Here is a 19,366-nt window from a genome sequence, read left to right on the forward strand (position 1 = left end):
GTAACCAATTCTTTATTTCCAGGAATTGTTCTTACACTTCTACACGAAAACTTTTGAGGAATAAAAATCGCTACGGATTTCTGTCTTCTATATTTTTAACTGAACCGAACAAACGAAAACTAAATTTCCTCACATTACTAAAACTGGTTAGCGAACCAAACTTCGGATACATATATATGCCTTTGATACATCAACTGGACTTAAGCAACAATGATTCATAAGCGAGGGCAACAATAAAACGCATCTAACTAGTCCGAGTTGACTCTGTAGATGAACAATAACAGTTTAACACGAGCTTGTATTATATAGTTAGTTAAGTTTCATGACGTCATCGAGGGGTCAGTATAGGTCAGCTGACTGCAGTTGCTGCAGATGGTTTGGATGAGTATGAAGATAATGTGACGTCATTTACTGAAGTAGGGGGAACTGAGGCGGCTTCTGCTGTCTGAGGCTGAGCATTCCAGTACTGCTGCGGATATTGCTGAGAGTACTGAAACGAAATACATCACAACTTTAACACAGAAACTGATATAGACCATTGAGAAATAAGGCTTAAGAAATCTCAACGAATTCCAACATAAAAATCCCAAAACAAAAATCTTCCAAGGCCCAATAAAAAAAAGGAAATTATTAACCTACAATTTTCTAATTGTAGGCTCCAAAACACATTGTACATGCCTCGCGTTATCAGATATTCTATTCCGAAAAATAAAATAACAACGGGTAGTCTAACTAACTTGTTGGGATCCATAATATGACCATGGATAGTAATAATTGGGATATTGTCCAGCCCCTGTTGCTCCATTAGCATTATTAGTGGGGTCACTTGACGTCTGTGGGGTCATACTAGTTGCGGCAATTCCTCCAGCTCCCACTCTTACTTTCTTCTCAGGTGGTTCATCGTTCGCTGAATGTCCGTCTTCACTGCTCTTCTCTTTCGATAGCTTCTTATACTCATCCCGAGCTGCTGCGATGCTGAAATTGTATACAAAAAATATATATGAATTCTAGATAAGGTTATTTACCAAAATAAGTGGTTGAGCCTGAAAAAAAGTTGTATTGTAAAAACATAGTAATAACAAAACACTGAAATAACAAATAACATAGCCAACAGTCAGTTGGAAAAAAGTTTAAAAAAGTATTTATGAACAATAAAACCGAAAAAATGACAATTTTTTTGCATGAAATCTTTCGGGATTCAAGGAAAAACTTCTATCATCACAAATCTCTTTGAACTTTACACAAATCTTTTGGGACTGATCTTTTTGATCAAACTAAGCCAACAGACAGTTGTAAAAGAGTCAATGACCAAAAAAAATCAACATTTCGAACTTCAAAGAAAAAAATGAATGGCCTTATACCTCTCTGAAATTTCAGAACAATTAGAGATTGACGCAATTTTGATAAATTTAACCCAATTTGAAAAAACTAGATCAATAGATAAATTGTTAATCCCGCTGGAAATCTGAAAATTAAATTCCACTTTCGAAACTAAAAGTCGATCACATTTTTCCTGAACTTAACACTTTCGCTGTTTGCTAATGGAGTAAGCCTTCCCTTTAACAAAGGAAAATAATTGAATTTAAAACAAGTCAGAAGTCAAACCGCGAAAAATTCAGATTGAGCGTAAACAACTTTTAAAATTTTTCCTGAAAAAATATCACGACTTCCATAAGAGTTTTCACAACGTTCATTGACTCGGAACATCGGAACAAAGAGGAATTTTTTAACTAAAAAGTCAAGCTCGATTTTACCTCCATTAGCGATTTGTTATTAAAGAGCGTAAATTCGCAAAGGAATTATAAAGCTAGTAAAAAAAATAGCAGATTGGGTTAACCCTCTGACTTAAGACAAACAAATCAAAAGAGGACTAAATTTGGTTTTTTTTCCCGAAAATTCCTGACATTTTCTCTAGAACGAGCGCTCGAATTAGGTGAAAAATGCAAATTTTACATCTAATTTTAGTAGCCTAAAATTAGTAGCTAAAACAAAAAACCATAATGCAATGAAATAAATTTGGAGGTCGGGTCTAATTTGTTCTGAAGTTAAACTTTTTTGGAATCCGAATCACAATTAATTGGGCTTCAAAATGATACCACAATCGATCCTGTAGTAGCTTTTTTGGGGTAGACAGAAATGAGAAAAAAAGGCATACCTAGTTCCTTTGCAAAAGTAGAGATGATTGCTCTGCAAGTTACACGGAATGCTCCGAGCACCATTGTCGTTGCAATAAATTTTAAAATCCGAAAAAATAATCAATCTTTATTATTTTTCCTCAATTTTTTTTTGCTTTAGTTTATCAAAGGGAATTGAATTGGTTTATAAGTTATAAAAAAATAATAATCAACAGATATAAAAACGTAGAAAACACATATTGATCCACAATTCAGTGTAAGGGTGTCAATCCTCCGCGTACATAATCCCAAAGACGGAAATATTTAGACCGTTTTTTCCGACCTTGAGAGAAAACATATTAGTAGAATCTGAATAACGACTGAAAGAGCGCTAATATGATAGCATTTTAGAACCTACGAGCTTTCTTTGAGATAACCAAAATCGAAAATTAACTCATAGTTCCTTGCCAACCTTACGAAAGTGGTCGGAAAAACGAGAATGTTGGTATTCAATGTATTTTTGAAGTAAAAAAAATAAATAAGTATCATTACTTTCGTTTCTACGAACTGCAGAGGCTCTTTCAGAAACTTTGCAACCTGCCTTAAATAGTAGAATTTTATTATTTTCCCATATTCCAGAATGAATTATTTTCAATGAGCGAAACTCTTTCGCGACTCGAGGAAGTTGTTTTTAGCTAGAGGTCAAAAAAGAGCTCGTCCTCATGCAAAATCATTGCCATGCTAGGGGCTCAAACGCACGATCTCAATGCGACCGCCTTAATCACTATTTTAAAAGATTGTAACTTTGCTTTCGACATACATGTCCGGTAGAAATCATACTGATCATGATTATCTTTTACATCGCATCGTGTTCGACTCAATTTACTTTTTCTAATACACTTAAAAGTCTCTTTGAAATCGATAAATTTTTCTTTCTATCTCAGCTAACTTACTCAGCTAGTTCAGTTCCAAAATCTTCTAGCAGCTCTAGTTTCCTCTCACAGAAGCGAAGTCTAGTACTGAATTGGATCTGGGTATTGTTTATCACTGTATCACATGCCTCACAGAAGGCCTTCACGTTCACTGCTTGTCGTCCGCTGTACTCCAAGTCTACCATACACGTGTGCAATTTCTCATTCACCTGAAAGAAAGAACAAATTTAGGTTCTAATGTCTCTGCTTCTAATTCAGCTTCATTTATACCATAACTTTACTGTTAATTTTACACAAACCTTCTGACAACCCCCGATGATCTTAAAAATGACCATAACTTTGTCAAACTGGCAAAATATTCGACTCAGTAGCTTACCGGGTACTTTTGAAGAGCTTGCTGCAGGACTTCGCGGGCCCCGTTGAAATCACCTTCAACTTTGGCTTTGAACCTGGCAAGCTTCAAGGTCAAATATACGTATGGATCCCTGGAGCGGGTGTTGTTGATGGCCGACTGGAGCGCCTCACTGGCCTTGGTTAGATTCCACATGCGTCTGTATACTCCTGCTTTCAGCACTGGGATCTTCACCACTTCTCGGTGGAAGTTCTCAAGATTTGTAACTACTTTGACCGCATTCTCCTTGAAGCCTGCAATCAAAAACTTTACAGCAAAGCCAGCTAAACAACTAGTAGGTTGCAGTTTAAATTATGTATTTTAATTGCCAACAGTCTCTAAATCAAGCTTTCCGAGTTGATCAAAAATTGAGCTTGTTTCAAGATCAAAAACTTTAAAAGGAAGAAACAAAAACTAACCGTGATTCTCTTCAAAATAGGCCCACTGCAAATGGAAATTGATCTTTTTTGGAAGATGTATATTGCCTGCTCTCGAGAAAACTTCCTGTGCTTTTTCAATTAGTTGGTTGTTTTCCAGATACGACACATACTAAAATATTGCAAAAATTGTTAGTTTTTAATCTAGCGTAACGAGCTACCTGAAACTCATGTTTCAATAATGAAAATAATTTCTTTATTTGTAGGCCAATGTTCAACTGGTTTTACCGCTCCTCGTGGCCAATCAAGTCATTGCACGACTTCGCCCGAAGACCTCTAACACACATTCTTGGTCGCATCTCGGCTAGTAGTCCTTTTGGCTCGTCATCGGGGCTTTTAATTCAATCAGCGCTCAATAGTTACCCATAATTGTTTCATTCTGCGCCCAATTTACAAATAAACCAGTCGCTAAAAAATCTTACAATTTCGATTGTTAAAATGTAATTGAATTAGGGAAGAATACTCATTACGATTCGCAGATAGTCCTTTAACTTTCCCGTAGTTTGCCTGATGGTGCTGAAAGTTGAAGATTAAACATATCAACAAAAACTTCGGCAAATTGCTACTTTTGTCAACTATGCCAATAATATGTCTGCCCGTCAACGTAGAACCATCATTTAGGCCAAATTTTCTTGATATATCTCGAAATTTTTAAATATATTTTCAAATATAAGTCAATATTTCACGCCAATGTTCAGAGTCACACACAGGCCAAGACCTTCCATGTCAATCATTGAGCTACAATGGTTCGCTTCAGCTGCTTCGGAAAAGGACAAAACAATTAAAATTAATCCAGGTAAATATTTTGCAATTATATAAAATTGTTGTGACGTCGTGTTCCAGAAGCGTAATACGAACCTTGAGCCAGTAGTCTTCATAATAGCAACAGGTAATGACACATCTTTCGAATAGATACAATACTCTGAGTCGAGTCACCCCTTCCTCCCCCGCCTCTTCGCGGGACACCATGCTCTTGATGTACTCCTTCCACGCATTCAGCTGACCTCGCTCCAGGGGCTTCACGTGGAAGTAGTTTCTTCGCAGCTGCAACAACAAGTATGCTTATGATTCTCTTAAGTATGCTTATGAGAACACGACCAAAAAGCAGCTCTATCAAGTGAAATAAGAAAAAGTAGAAGTAAGCCTCGAATTAGCAAAAACTCGGCTACGTGTAGGATTCGAATACGCGCCCTTCTGCAATCAAGAGATTTTGAGTCTCACGCACTATCCCCTCAGCCACTCAGGCTTAACTACCGACAAACACTAGTCACCAATAAAGCAGCTACATATGCTAACAAATGCTAATGCGATTCAGCACCAAATACAAACAAACTCAATTTTGCAATAAATAACTTGGAATATAACAAACTGAAGGCATCCACACTAACTTTGCATATAACAAATTGCAAAGCATAGAGTCACATTATGTATAAATTATGCATTTCAAAAAATTGCGAGATATATTGAGTCAGAAAATTTCTGAAATCGAGTTTTCATAATTGTGATGTTGTTTGAAACAAATAACTTTTTTCGGTTTATTTGATGAATTAAAAATGCATCAACTGTGCTAACTTATTACTATTCAAAAGCCAAAGCACATGCTATCAAAAAGCTGTAAAGGTGCCCACCATTATTGGGGTGCCGCACCATAAAACTGCCGCACCAATATTCGAATGGACTTCGGTCGGAAAAAAAGAAGGTTCGTACAAACACACTAGCATCGCAAGTGTAAATAAAACAAAATACACACAGAGGCCAAACTGATCTTGTCACCACTTGTAGTACAACTAGACTTATCAAAATGAATGAAATTAATTGCGAAAAAAACATACCCAAGTAATATAATGCAAAATAAGAATCAGAAAAAAATTAACCAAGCTGTGACAAAGCCCAAAAAACCTGAGCAGAATCTATTCATGCCGCTTTTTTGAAATTCATAACTAATCAAAAAATTTTATGCCTCCCCCTTCCCCTAATAACACACAAAGGCACCCAAAAACTTTTTTCGCGCATCAAACGATTCAAAAAGAGGTTACTAAGCCGATATAAAACACGTCGAAATCTATTAAGCCGAAAAAAGAACAAAATTCAACAAACCGCGTGGTAAAAATACAACCAAAGTAGGAAGCGCGGAGGGGAGTGAAAAGATTGTTTCCCTGAAACGACCCAAATTAAGGTCACTAAGTTGACAAAAAATAGGCCGAAATAAATTGAGCCGAATAAAGTTTTTAAGCGAAACAAAAAAAATGCCTAATCAAGTTAAGTAAAATTACAACTTGAAGAAATAAGCCAAACACTAAAAGCAACCTTGAAGAAAAATGAGAGCAGCAACAAAAACTATTTCGATGATGTGGCAACTAAGTCGACAAAAGATGGGAAGAAAAAAAAACATTGGCAGACAATTTTATATGAAGCAGAATATTTCCCGTTAAAAAACGAGTCCGGATCACATTCGAACCCAGGACCTTGGCCATCCCAGGCGTATTCGATAACTCCAGGCTCAGGCTAAGAGGCCAGGAACGCTAAAAAATATGAATTACTTTAAGACAAAGTTCCAATAGAGATGAGTCCTGTGAGAAAAAGCTATTTACGGGAAAAAGTCTAGTTTGCAATACCCTTGCTTATCTCCAGAATACACATAGCCAACAGGCACTGGAAAATGAACTAAAGGAAGCAGAAAAAAAATGTTCACGGCATTTTCGAAGAAATTGAAGCTCTAAAGAGAGCTTAATATTTACAATGCTCTTATCCAGATCAAAGATCTACAAACTTCAAAATTCTTTTATGATTGACACTTTTTCGATGAAACATACGCAAAAACTGAATCAACAAGTTCTGCTGGAAACTCAAAATTTACTGAAAACAGTCGGTAGCGCGTTTATCGCCAGCTGCATATCTTTGGGGGTCATGTCTCACTTTACATTACTTGATAGACATATTTATGATTATTTAGGGTTTGTAGTGAATGGTAGCTTTGTGAAACATTCCGAACCTTGTACGTTTTGTACACTTCTGCACGCTAACCGACTCGTTAGTTAAAATTTCTGTGGTTAAAAAAAGAGTGGTATTAATTGGCTACCCATTTTTATTGGAGAGAATAAATTGCTTCTTTCTTTTAGCATATGAAATTGAAATATGCTTAAAAAACTCAGAAGTCAAATTGTCTAGACATAAACTTGAATGTGAACAAATACTGCATCTAAAAAAAATCCACTTCATTCAATCACTCATTCACTTGATTTATTTTCGTTAAGTTTTAATGATTTAGGATGTTTTCAAACAAAAATAATCCGCACTGACACGCAACCGAAAGCGTATTTTTTCTGCGGGTCCTGCCGCTTGATGATAAAATTCAGGACTGGTGATTATGGGATTAATAATTGCGACTTTACAGCATTTAGATTCGGTTCAGCTTCAGCCTATCATGAAAATATGTCGCGACAAGGGAATCATCCAGGGTGGAAATCCTTTTTTCATTAGAAAAAATTCAATTTCGAAATTTTTTGACATAGGCGAGCCGAGCTTCGCATCCTTTGCGATCAAAAATATATGCCAGACAAACTTTTATACATTCCTCATTTTTCATCTGACAAATTCACCCGCAAATAGGTAATTTTCAAAAACTGGGAATCATTTAATAGAAAAAATAATTTGGTCGCTTAAAAATGAAACAGATAACAGACAGTTGGAAAGAGTCAATGAACGCAAGAAAACAGAAAACGCAACTTTTTGAAGAAAAAAAACTTCAACTTTTGAAGTTCCAAGCAAAATTTCAAGAACAATTCCTCTAGAACAACTCCTCCTTCGAAATTCCTCTTTGAATTTCATGAACAATTTATGATTGACACTTTTTTGATAAAATTAACCCACTTCGAGTAAACTGGATCAAAAAATAAATTTCATATTCCGCTGGGAAATCTGCAAACTAAAATCCACTTTCGGAACTAGAAGTCTATCACGTTTTTCAAGAGCTTTACACTTTTGCAGTTCGAGTTCGACAGTGGTGTTTGCTTTCCTTTTAACAAAGGAAATGAGGTGAACTTAAAAAAAGTCAGACAGCGAAAAAATAATCACCAAGACCTATATAAGAGAATTCACTACGTTCATGACTCTTGAAAACTTCAACTTTCGAATTTCAACGCAACAGATTATTAACTTAAACTTTTGTGAATTTTAAGAACAATTGATGATTGACGCTTTATATATAACATAAACGCAATTTGAGAAAACTGGATCAATAGGCAAATTTTTAATTTGCTGGGAAATTTGAAAAAAAAAATTCCGAAAATAGAAGTCATTCACATACACTTGCTGTTCGATAGTGGATTTTGCCTTCCTTTTAACAAAGTAAATGAAAAGAAATCAAAACTCAAACCGCGAAAAAGGAACTTTTTCCAGGAGGAAGCCATCACGACCTATATAAGGTCTTCACTACGTTCAACGACTTTAAAACACACAAATAAAATCACTACGTTCATCGACCAAATAAGTGTATTGCACTTCGTTGATTGACACTTAACCAGTATTGATATCCCTTTTCTATGCAAAATAAAAGTTTATATCAGCAATGTAAGCCTGATCGTAAAAAAGTGTGATAACTCAAAACTTGGTGAAAATTGCATTTCTTTTTTAAACCCTAAGTTAAACGTAGGGGCAATGTAGTACTTTAACGTCTAAAAACGGGCCCGTAAAAGCTTAAAGGTCTCTTTTTTACGCTAACCTGTTCCTCGAAAGGCATTATTTTTTCGATTTCTTTCTTCAATTTTCCATATGCCTCTGTCCTCCTTTCCAAAACAATCATCTTCATCTTCTCCTCGGCCTCTTCTGACAAACGACTCGGAAGTTTCGACTTCTCGCTTACTTCAGTCTTCACTTCCGGTTCATTCTTTACTATATTCTCATCTTCAAAATTCGACTCTTCAACTTTTTCTTTAGTCTCATTCTCGTTTTCCAAGTCCTCTGAGGACTGTGCAAAGGAGTTAGTTTTGTCTTCTTCTTTCACGCAGGGTTCTGATTCCATCTTAATGTCTTCTGTCGGAAGCAGTTTCATCAGGTCCTTCAGTTCTTCCTCCGACACTAGCTCCATCACACTTTGACACCTGATATGTGATTTGAACCTACAGCCAGAAAAAAAGGGGTTCTTTTAACAAATTTTTAATACAGCACACTTCGTGGTGGGAAGACATTTGTGCCTCGCTTGATTTTCCCACTCAGAAATTTAGAGCTATTTTTCAACTTTAGATATAAATCAGCTATTGCTTATTTCTCCGTGACTTATTTGCCTCGCTGAACATCTCTAGGCATAAAAGTTTGATATAGATCTGCTGAAAGAAAACTATGAACCTAATCTAAAAAAAGATCCAGAATTTTTTGGGAAAAAGTGAAAATCTCAAATATCAATCTTAAAAATCTGAAACCTGAGTAGAGATGACTCACTTTTCGAAGTGTTCAGCGTGTTTCTGTGTTGGCACTCGGAGTAATCTGTCGTAGATTGCGGTGACGTTGGCGAATTGGCCTCCATCCCTCTCCCAGTTGACAAATTCGTCCCATAGTCTATCGCTCTTGAAGTCATTCCCACAGGCCGACAACGCCCTCTCGTACAAACTGAACACAAAACGGCTTTCTTTTTAACACCCCCAAAAATAGTTAACATATAATACAAAAATCCTAGTACTTAAACTCTACGCCCATCAAAACAAAACACCTTGTACTAAGTACCTGTTAAAATTGGTACAAAGATCCTAAACAGGGCGAAAACTTGCACAAGGCATTCTTCAACTTTGTGACCTTGGCATGAACGCCTGAAATGTAAGATGCAATTAAAGGAGCTTAATGATTTTCTTACCTTCTTATATTGGATGTGTTCTCCTGAGCCTTCTCTGAGAAGAGTGTATTGGCTGCAAACTTGATATAATGGATCCACAAGTCCACACTTAAAGGTATAGCGGTCACTCCACGCTCAAAAACCTGAAAACAATCTAATTAAGTACATACCTGAGTGACAACATCTTTTTCTTTTCGCTAGTGAGAGCGGACTAAATTCGGTAATAATCTATTTCCGAACTGTTAATTTAAGCAAAACTAATGCAAAAAAAGAGAACTAACACAAGGGCAGAGGAGATGTTCATTTTGAGAAAAACAAGTCTCGAAAATGTTCATTTTGAGGAAAACATGTTCATCAACACAACAAAATCACCAGCTTCAGAAAAATATTACACACAGGCTAAGCGGAGCTTCGAACCACTTGCGATAACTTCTAGTGTATAACTTGATGTTAATGACCGCTAATGCAGAGGAGCTTTCTACTACCCCTTATCTCATTGAATCCACAATATCAGATTTGGGAGAAAAGTTTTACAGACCAGTCAAAATCTTTAAAAAAAAAAATTTTTTGTCACAAAATCAAAATTTTTACTTTTCCGAGGGCCTTAACTTTTGTTTTTTTTTTGGAGTCAAAAAATCAAAAATCAGATTTTTCAGAGGGCGATAACTTCTTGTGAAAAACTATTGTTAGTGTCCGCAAATGCAGAGGAGCTTCCCATTTCCTCGTATCTCATTGTACTCACAATATCAGATTTGAGAGGTTAGTTTTCGAGAAGTCAAGAAGATCCACAAAACAGTCAAAAACCAAAAATTTGACTATTCCGAGGGCCATAACTATGCGTGCAAAAAATTTGGTCGTAGCAACTTATGCAGGGAGCTTTTCAAACCAGTTCTTTCCATTGAAAGCAAAAACTCATATTTGAGAGAGTTAGTTTTCCAGAAAAAGAAAAAAATATGGGTCAAATATTTCCCCACACTTTTTTTCAACGGCAGTAGACAGAGGGGTCAAGTAAAAAGACTCTAGGGGAGTGTCCAGGCACATAGAAAAATAAGCGTTATTTCAATTGATACTCATTTTTTGAAAATCAGGATAATTTTCTGAGAGAAACTTAAACTTTTGCAAAAATTTTCCAAAACGAAAAAACAAGAAATTTCAACAATTGGTAAATATACAACCAACTTGAAAAATGCAAAGGGTAGTGCTGAAATTGTTTTGATCTTGAAACGTCCCAAAATTAGGTCATTAAGCCGATGAATAAATTGACTGAAAAAATTTTGGCTGAGGAATCTTTTTAGCGAAACAAAAAACAGGAAATATGAAGTCAAGGTAAGTGAAATTACAAAATGTAGGTGTAAATCAAACACTGAAAATAACATCAAAAATGCGCGTGGAAAAAAACATTTTCAAGGTGTGACAACTAATTCGCCGACAACAGATAAGCAGACAAATAATTGGCCGACAATTTTTTTTGAAACAGAATATTTCCCGTTTGAAAAAAAACAGGTCCTGGTCAGACTCGAACCCAGGACTTTGCCGTCCCAGCCATATTCGTTACCTCCAAGCCAAGTTGGCCAGGAATGCTGAGAAATTTGAATACATTATGATATGAAACAATATGATATGAAACAAATTATGATATGAAACAAACATGATACTCATGAAACAACTCATCTCTATGAAACAACGTAGAGATGAGTCCTGTGGCCAAAGTTTTTTACGGAAAAAAGTCTAGTACCACGTTGCAATACCCTTGCTTATCGCAAGGGTAAAGAAACATTCATCAAGCGGCAACTAAGCCCACAAAATTTGGGTAAATTCCCTTTGAGCCGAAACCCCAAAATTTTTGTCATAAAAATCTAGATCTATCAAGTTCTGAAATTCTAGTTTTTATCCTGTTGTCTATTTCTGGGAGGGGGCATTTCCTTTCAAAGGACACAAGATTAGGTCACTAAGCCAATATAACAAAACCCGAAACTATATAGGCCGAATAAAGTTTTCGAACGAAAAAAAAATAGGAATTATACAAAGTCAGGAGTTAGAAGAATTACACATTACAGGAATAAATCAAAAACACTTTCAATCACAGTTATACTGCCCGAAGCACAAGAAAATCCGTGATGTGACAACTAAGCCGACAAAAAACAGACAGACAGACGATATGTCGACGATTTCGTGAAATGGGGAATTTTCAGTTTAAAAAAAACAGGCCCTGGAATTCGAACATAGGACTGAACCTCTACTGAAAATTAGTGTGGAAAACGGAAAAATTCAGACTAGTTTTTCTCTACACAGCTATCTTTTTGGATCTCTATGATTATAAAAGCTTTAATATCATACCATACTTGAACTCCTACAAAATATCTTTTAGATAGTCAAAGCGTGTTGGAAAAAACCTAAACTACCGGTTAATCTGATCCTTCCCGTTTCGTTAAAGGGTCGGAACAAAAAATATATAGATATTTTCTATCGTTTTTCCAAGAGGGAAATTTGGCCGGTGATGCGTGAAATATAGCTTTCCTAATGAAATCCTAAAAGTGTTCGTTGCGGTAGTCGAGTAAGTGAACACTCAATTCTTCACGGACTGCGAAAATTGAAGCAGCATTTTTAGAACCAATTTTAGTTTGCCAAATGAGCAGAGAAAAACGTCATCAGTATAATGTCCAAGGATGTTTTCAGTCAATTTACCAATATACCTTAGTGCACTGATAATAATGTTGAACTACTCATAATGGTACACACTGACTTTCTGAACGTCGTGGGTGGGCAAGCCTCTCTTCTTGAGTATATCTGAGTACTTCTTCCAGTATCCGAAGCAGAGCGGGTATCTGTCCAGGAACACATCGTATGCCTGCGTGATCTCCTTCACCTCCTCACACGACTCAGAAGTAGCCAGCAGCTTCGTCCAACTGTCGAAGTCTGAAACAGTTCATATGATATAAATAACGAAAAATCCAAATTAGATCAGCCATTTGCCCTTGACTTGGTCTCTGTCCCTTTTTAATATCGAGTCATGCAATTTGACGCACATCTAATGTTTTCACCTTTAGGTATAACTTAGAGCTTCGCTCTTTCAGTAGTCGTCAGAAAGCAACAATGAACATGATCGATAATTTTCTCAAACAATAGTTTTTTTTCTACGAGCTACCTTATAATTCGTCTCGCTTTGAAGCGAAAAAAAGTTGTCGCGCTTTAAAGAGAAAAAAAACGTTGTAACGTGGTACCTGTGAAGTCCTGACTGACTTGAGCCCAGAGATCGTCCAGTCCAGGCACAGATGACAGACCCAGTCTGCCCCCCGATGATTCTTCATTCTCTTCTCCATTTTGACTCTCCTGCTCTTGGTTCTGGTTATCGCTCACAGATGTCCCTTCCTCTAAAGGGTAACTCCGCTTCCTGTCCTGCAAATCACAAACTCTTTTCTAGAAAAAGACTTGTAAGACCTGTAATTTTTGCGGAATGAAACTTTTCGCCAAATGAAACATAGCCTGACTGTTTTGAAATGTGGCATGCATGGTAACTGACCAATTCTACACACATTGGTTTTCATTAAAACCTTGTAACATCAATGATTCACACACAAAATCTTTTATGTGCCAATGAGAGACTGGAAAATAGCTTTTTTCTAATTCAAACGTTTTTCGGAATAAAACATTTGAATTGAGAAAACCGAACAATTTTTCAACAAAATTAACTTGTAATTTTACGAGGGCGTGAAAAACTGAAAAAGAACCGTAGACTTTTTAGCTTTCAATAGGTAAATAAAACACTAAGATAAAAAAAAATCAATATTAATTGCCATCAGCTTATGTTACTCCAAAAATTCTTGCGAGCGATTCTGCTAGATATAAAGTGAGACAAGAAGGCTGCAATAGAATCTAGGCAACAATTCGATATATGAAGATTCAAAGTCAAATCTCATTACTAACCATTCCCACGGCGTCTTCAGCCGTATTAGTTGCTTCTGTCCCATAATCCTGCGTGGCCACAGTTGCGGGGTATGACCAACCTTGCTGGGCATAGTATGCCTCCGCGGCCTGGTCATACGTTCCCTGTTCTGCGGATGTCACCGTTGTCGGAGCTACATAGGGGTTATAGTACGTATTTTCACTATTTGTGTTGTATCCGCTCTGTGGACCATAAGCTTCTGAATCAATTCCAGCCTTAGCTGCTATTTCTGTGGTATGTTTATCTGCGCTTAGTGGTTCCGTAGAATTGTTGTTCGAGGAATCGACTACGTCGGCTTTCATCTCTTCGTCTTTGACAGTCGAGGTTATTTTGGAGGCATCGTCACTTTCAGTGCCTGGCTTTGAAACGCACATTTCATTTGAGATGTCTGTCATTTCAAATCTGAAAAAGTCTACATTTAGAGCAAACCCAAAAATTAGATCACTGAATGAAAAAAATCAACGTTGAATTGATTACAGTTTAGAAAAATGGATGAGTTGGTTAGCCTAATAGGTACGGCGGGTGTCTCATCTTGAACGCGAAAAAAAAAACGAATCGAATACGCTAAAATTCTCGTGCAAAATTCATTTTTATCTTTATCGTTCAAGCATATCTATAGCTATATTATCTTTTATTTCGCTTATCCGCTCAGTATTTATTGTATTGACTTTAACTTTTATGGTCGATACTAACTACTCCATGATCGATAATAACACAGTTAATAACACAGTTATCGATAATAACTACTCCTGACTTATAAGTTCACTATTGATAATTAACTTCAATGTAATTAAGTTAGAGAGAGGGCTCTTTTCCATTTCCCCCACTTTTCATTTTCAGTTTTGAAACACTTTTCTTAAACTGTCATAATGTAATGAAATTTAGCATGGTGAACAACTTAATTATCGTGAATACTTTTGTTCTTCATACCTTCCTGCATTCAGCCATAATAACACGGAAGACCGCTAAGAAAATGGAAAATTTGAATGTGGGGGAAAATGGAAAAGAGCCAAGGATACTCCGAAACACCGGTAGTGTTACACTAAATTGAGTATCATTAACGTAACCAAATTTTTAACCGTCCGCGCAATATGACAACGCCAGAAGGGTATGTGCAGGCGGGGGGCATGTGCTGTCCCCCGAGCGGAAACAAGTGTCGTCCCAGTGCCATTCCCCCACCCCCTCCACCTCTGGCTGCAGTAGAAGTGGACTGTGCTCCTAAGTGTGACGTGGAGATGGTATCAAACACTCTACAAGGAATCATTTGTGCTATCTCTAGGATGCCAGCGCCCATGCAGCAGCAGGTAAATTGACAGTGTCTCTTCAATATATAAACATCAAAACTTAATGAAATTACTGTGGCGAGGCAGTCAGATTCTCTCTTAACGAGAGGTTGGGCTTTAACTTACTCAGGGTGACAATAATCGGAAACAGTCGAAACAAATATATGATATGAATTACTTTTAAACTGTTTGATTACAGGTGTTCCAACAAGTGGGGCTTCCCAACGATGACGTCATCTACTCCTATCTGCGCAAGATGAACCCAGCCATGAAGCAGCAAATTATGCGGGAGATCATGCACCAGCACCCTCCAACAGAGCCAGAGATAGTGGACATTCTCAGACATCTGGACATCAGTGCCAGGAGAGCCGTGATGGCGTCGGCAGGCGTCAGTCTCGAACAGTCGGATGTTGCCGAGTACCTAGCGGAGAGGACACCAGCCGAGGTGCAAGGTAAAACTTCGTGTACCAAATACAACTGGACGTTTTTCCACTTCCCACATAGCAAAAGCTTTCATACTTTTGTAATTGGCTTTCAAAACTTAAAATCAAACTTGAATGAGTAAAGGAGTCAGAAATTTTTCGATGGATTGCAGGGACCTAAAAGACGAAAATATTAATTAACTTAACTTTTGAACGATTAAAAAGTCAGGCTCTTTTTCATGCCACCCCCCCCCCCCCCTAGCTTGGAAACAATCACAATCAATGGTCTGGATTTTGAGCACAACATGATTTTTAAAAAAATCCCAGGAATTGAATTGACTCTAGTACGCTACAGAAACACCCCACCAACAATTTGCTTCCAAACACCCGGGTGAAACGTATTCGTATGCTTTAGCGATTGTTGGCATGGCAGGAGTGCAGTTGGTGCCAAGTGAGGCAGAGATGGTGAGAGGTCTGAGCGACACTAACCCGGAGGGCATCGATCGCATCCTCAAGAACGTCAACCACAAACCATCCAAGGAGTACCTCGTATTCGGTCAGTAGATCTCAATGAACTCTTCAGTATTCGGTCAGTAGATCTCGATTTCTTTCTTTACAAAACGAAAATAGAGAATACACGGCATCAGATAGCATTCATTGCCAACAGCAACTCAATTAACTGCACGAAAATTATCGTTTTATTGCAACTGACTGGAACCAGTTGCAACTCAGTTTTTGAAAAAAAAGACAGAGATGAAACTTGAAGAATAACGATTATTCGTATCTTTTCCTTGAAATGCAAAGAGTACTAGAGGAATCCAAAAAAATGATTTGATTTGAGCTTCTATAGCGGGTCTTTGATAGGTAACAAAAACAACACTCTGCTTCAGAAAAACTACAGTTTATTTTATGCAGAATAAAGCCTCTCGGTTGAATAATTTACGGAAGCATTCTAGTATTTAAGGTCTTTTGAACTTGTGCCCCGATGAACAAATGCAGGTGGTAGCTCAAACGAACATCAGGCCTACGCCTTCGGAAGATTCTATTGTGCTGGACATCAAACAACTCAGACCAGATGCTGTTCAACGAGTAGTCAGCACACTTGGAACTGAGGTCATCAGCGACGAAGATGTTGTTAAGTATTTACAGAAGAAATCAGACGGTGAAAAAGAACGCCTCGTCAAACTATCAGGACTGGATATAATTGAGAACGAAGAGGAGGCTATTGGCAAAGCGTTTGCAAACGTCCACCCTCAAGCTCAGAAAATTGTAATGAAGAAGTTCGGTCTTGGAATATACAATTATGATGACATGATTTACGGAGTCAAAGAAATGGAAGCTCACAAACAGATTAAGGTTAAAACTAATTGCGACTTAGTCCTTCTCGGCATCCCACCCGCTCCACTTTAGCATAACCAGTGTTTTTATTAAGTTAAGTGTGAGCCCAAATAAGTTTTCAAGGCCTAATTAGTCCGCATGCAATATATTACACAGAGACAAAGCATAGATTCGCATCCCTTTTGATATAGAACGCAAGCGCCGCAGTTTAAACTCGCGAATAGAAGATGAGACGGAAACAAAAAAAAATTGAGAAAAGATGATGAAAAAAATACATAATCTCAGAAAAGCAGTAGAAAAACACAACCAACAGCTTTAATCTAACTTCTAGTATTTACCGAGCGGCCACTGGTCCGAAAATGAAAAAAAAAATGCCATAAAAAATGGTCATAAAAATTTTGAGCAATTAAGTTTTGAAACTTTAAAATCTTGCAACACGCACTACCTGAATTTTTCAAGAAAATCAACCGCTTTTTGCCTTTGAAGCGACATAAAATAACTAAGCCAGTAAAACATAAGCCAAAACCATTAAGACCAAATAAGGCTTTTAAGCCAAAAAAGGAGCACCAAGAAAAATATACAACGTCAAGAGTAGAATTAGTGTGAGCACTTCAGAATCCGGGGGGGGGGGGGGGGGGGGAGGTGTGCGGAAAAGAGCAGGAGCAAATAATTCTAGATTGTTCTAGAACGTTTCAAACGGGTCAATAATTGTTCCAGATTTTGTACATATATATGCCTGAACACAGTTTACTTTTTCACTCCCAATACTCAATTAAGCCCCATTAATTGAACAAGTAATTTACAACTTATAACAATTTAAAATATCAATTATCGATTCAAAAAATCTGAAAAAAAAATTAACGACTTATTTTGTTTCAAAAGTTCTAGAACAACCAAAATTGAAAAATTGAGCCAGGTCAACATTTTTTTCTCATGAAAAAAATCAGCTTGACGAATAATTTTCGATCTTCAAAAAGCTCAAAAAATAGAAATGAACTCATATGTTTTAAGCCAGCTTTCATACTAATTTTCGATATCGAAAAGTTTGTTTCAATTGACATAATTTGATTTATTTCGCTGGCCATTCTATTGGTTGGAAAAAAAACTAGAAAATTATAGAAAACTTTGGGATTAAAACTAGCTCAGCTCAAAAATCAATTTTATTAATTTGTAGATTACATAAGTACTTTCTGAAATTAGTTGGCGGAATACCAACGGAGACGATTTTATGGATACTGATACGTGATACCTAAATTTTGCAAAAATTTCCTAATTTCACAGACACGCCTCATAAGTTCAAGGAAGCATCAAACAATTCAGGCTACTGGTACGACTATTGAGAAGTTGAGAAGCTGGATGAAAAATAAGAACAACCATGGGATTCAATTTGCAATGGTTGTTTTCGTGAACAATTAAGGGTATTTTTTTGTTTGGAAAAAAATATTTTCTTAATATTTCTCCTATCTTGTTTAGAAAAAATAATACCCTTAAATTCTTTTTATATTTTAGATAGGAAGCTTTGAAACATACTCAAAAACTATAGGCAGAGCCTGTTTTGCCGATCATTTTACATACCAAAAAATACAAGCCAAAGTCGTCACCTGTAGTAGAGCGGGACAACATCAAGTTCGTCACTAAGAAAAAAGAAAATCAACTCAAAGCTATTTGAGAAAAAATCTGATTGTCTTTGACCAAAATTTTGCTCTGAACAAGTTCTTATGTGAATTCAATGTTCTGCAAAAAAATTTTTTTTAAATTAGTATTCCAGAGAATTTAACGTGAAAAAATTAGAAATAAAAATACTCATAATTTACATTAGGCAGCTTTCATACAAGAAATCACATGAAAACCACTCCAGCATTTTGTAAAAAAAATCTTTAGTTAAAATGCTACAAAGAACTCGTTTGACCGGTTTGAAACGTTCTAGAACAATTTGCTCCTGCTCTTTTCCGCACCCTGATCACACCCCCGGGAGTTCGAGGTGTTCAAATTAAGACTACTCTCAGACTATTAATTTTCAGCTGATAGGAGTAAATCAAAACCACTTGAATCCAAGGTGAAAATTAACGAAAGTAGAAAAAATTCGATGTTGCAGCCGATATGAGCAGACAAAACATAAGCAGACAAACGAAGGTCCGATAAGTGAAATTTTCTCAAAAAAAATTCAATTTCCAACTTACTGAAAGAACAATCTCCGGCAGGACTCAAACCCAATACCTTAGGGTAAACAGGCAACCGCGTTCCACTAGGCAAAGTGGGATAGCGTCTCGAAGTTGCTATGAATTACAAATAAAGCAAGTTAACAATTTCTTACAGATTTGTAAGAAAAGTTGCTTACGGGAATAAAAGTCAAATTCCCGATTACACAACACTTGCTTTAGCAGGAGTAACAACAATCAGCTAATATGAACAAAACTTGAAAAAAAATGCAGGCGGGGTAACTAATTTCTAAGTTTTCTTTAGCTTTTTCGAGACGCCAATATTGAGTACACACCTACCGAGCAAGAAATTATCAGTTCTGCGCAAAACCAATCTGAAAGTGTCAAACGTCAGATTTTCATGGCAATGAACATGCGCTACAAGAAACCTGATCTGGTCGAAGCCTTGAAAGAGTTGGAGCAAGGTGTACTTGCTGATTTGCTACACGATCTAGTGGAATCAGGAGCTGCTTTCAAACTGCGC

The 19,366-nt window shown here is 36.9% G+C and overlaps 2 protein-coding genes across 2 annotated transcripts in view; one reads left to right on the plus strand and one right to left on the minus strand.

Moving 5' to 3' along the window:
* LOC134845158 (mucin-2-like) overlaps positions 1-19,366 on the plus strand; it is a 428,810-nt gene that overhangs the window by 31,737 nt on the left and 377,707 nt on the right. The gene's annotated exons all lie outside the window — the stretch shown is intronic.
* LOC134845238 (pre-mRNA-processing factor 39-like) overlaps positions 34-19,366 on the minus strand; it is a 47,996-nt gene continuing 28,663 nt past the window's right edge. The window contains exons 2-13 of the mRNA XM_063862155.1: positions 13,623-14,043; positions 12,920-13,094; positions 12,442-12,614; positions 9,720-9,841; positions 9,311-9,478; positions 8,595-8,991; positions 4,733-4,918; positions 3,857-3,986; positions 3,423-3,691; positions 3,068-3,255; positions 738-975; positions 34-490 (exon numbers count right to left, since the gene is read on the minus strand). Of these exons, the coding sequence (XP_063718225.1) occupies positions 350-490; positions 738-975; positions 3,068-3,255; positions 3,423-3,691; positions 3,857-3,986; positions 4,733-4,918; positions 8,595-8,991; positions 9,311-9,478; positions 9,720-9,841; positions 12,442-12,614; positions 12,920-13,094; positions 13,623-14,036 (2,601 nt within the window). The 5' untranslated portion in view covers positions 14,037-14,043 and the 3' untranslated portion in view covers positions 34-349. The remainder of the gene's footprint in view (positions 491-737; positions 976-3,067; positions 3,256-3,422; positions 3,692-3,856; positions 3,987-4,732; positions 4,919-8,594; positions 8,992-9,310; positions 9,479-9,719; positions 9,842-12,441; positions 12,615-12,919; positions 13,095-13,622; positions 14,044-19,366) is intronic.

This window comes from Symsagittifera roscoffensis, chromosome 4 (genome assembly GCF_963678635.1).
Source record: "Symsagittifera roscoffensis chromosome 4, txSymRosc1.1, whole genome shotgun sequence".
Taxonomy (NCBI): Eukaryota; Metazoa; Xenacoelomorpha; order Acoela; family Convolutidae; genus Symsagittifera; species Symsagittifera roscoffensis.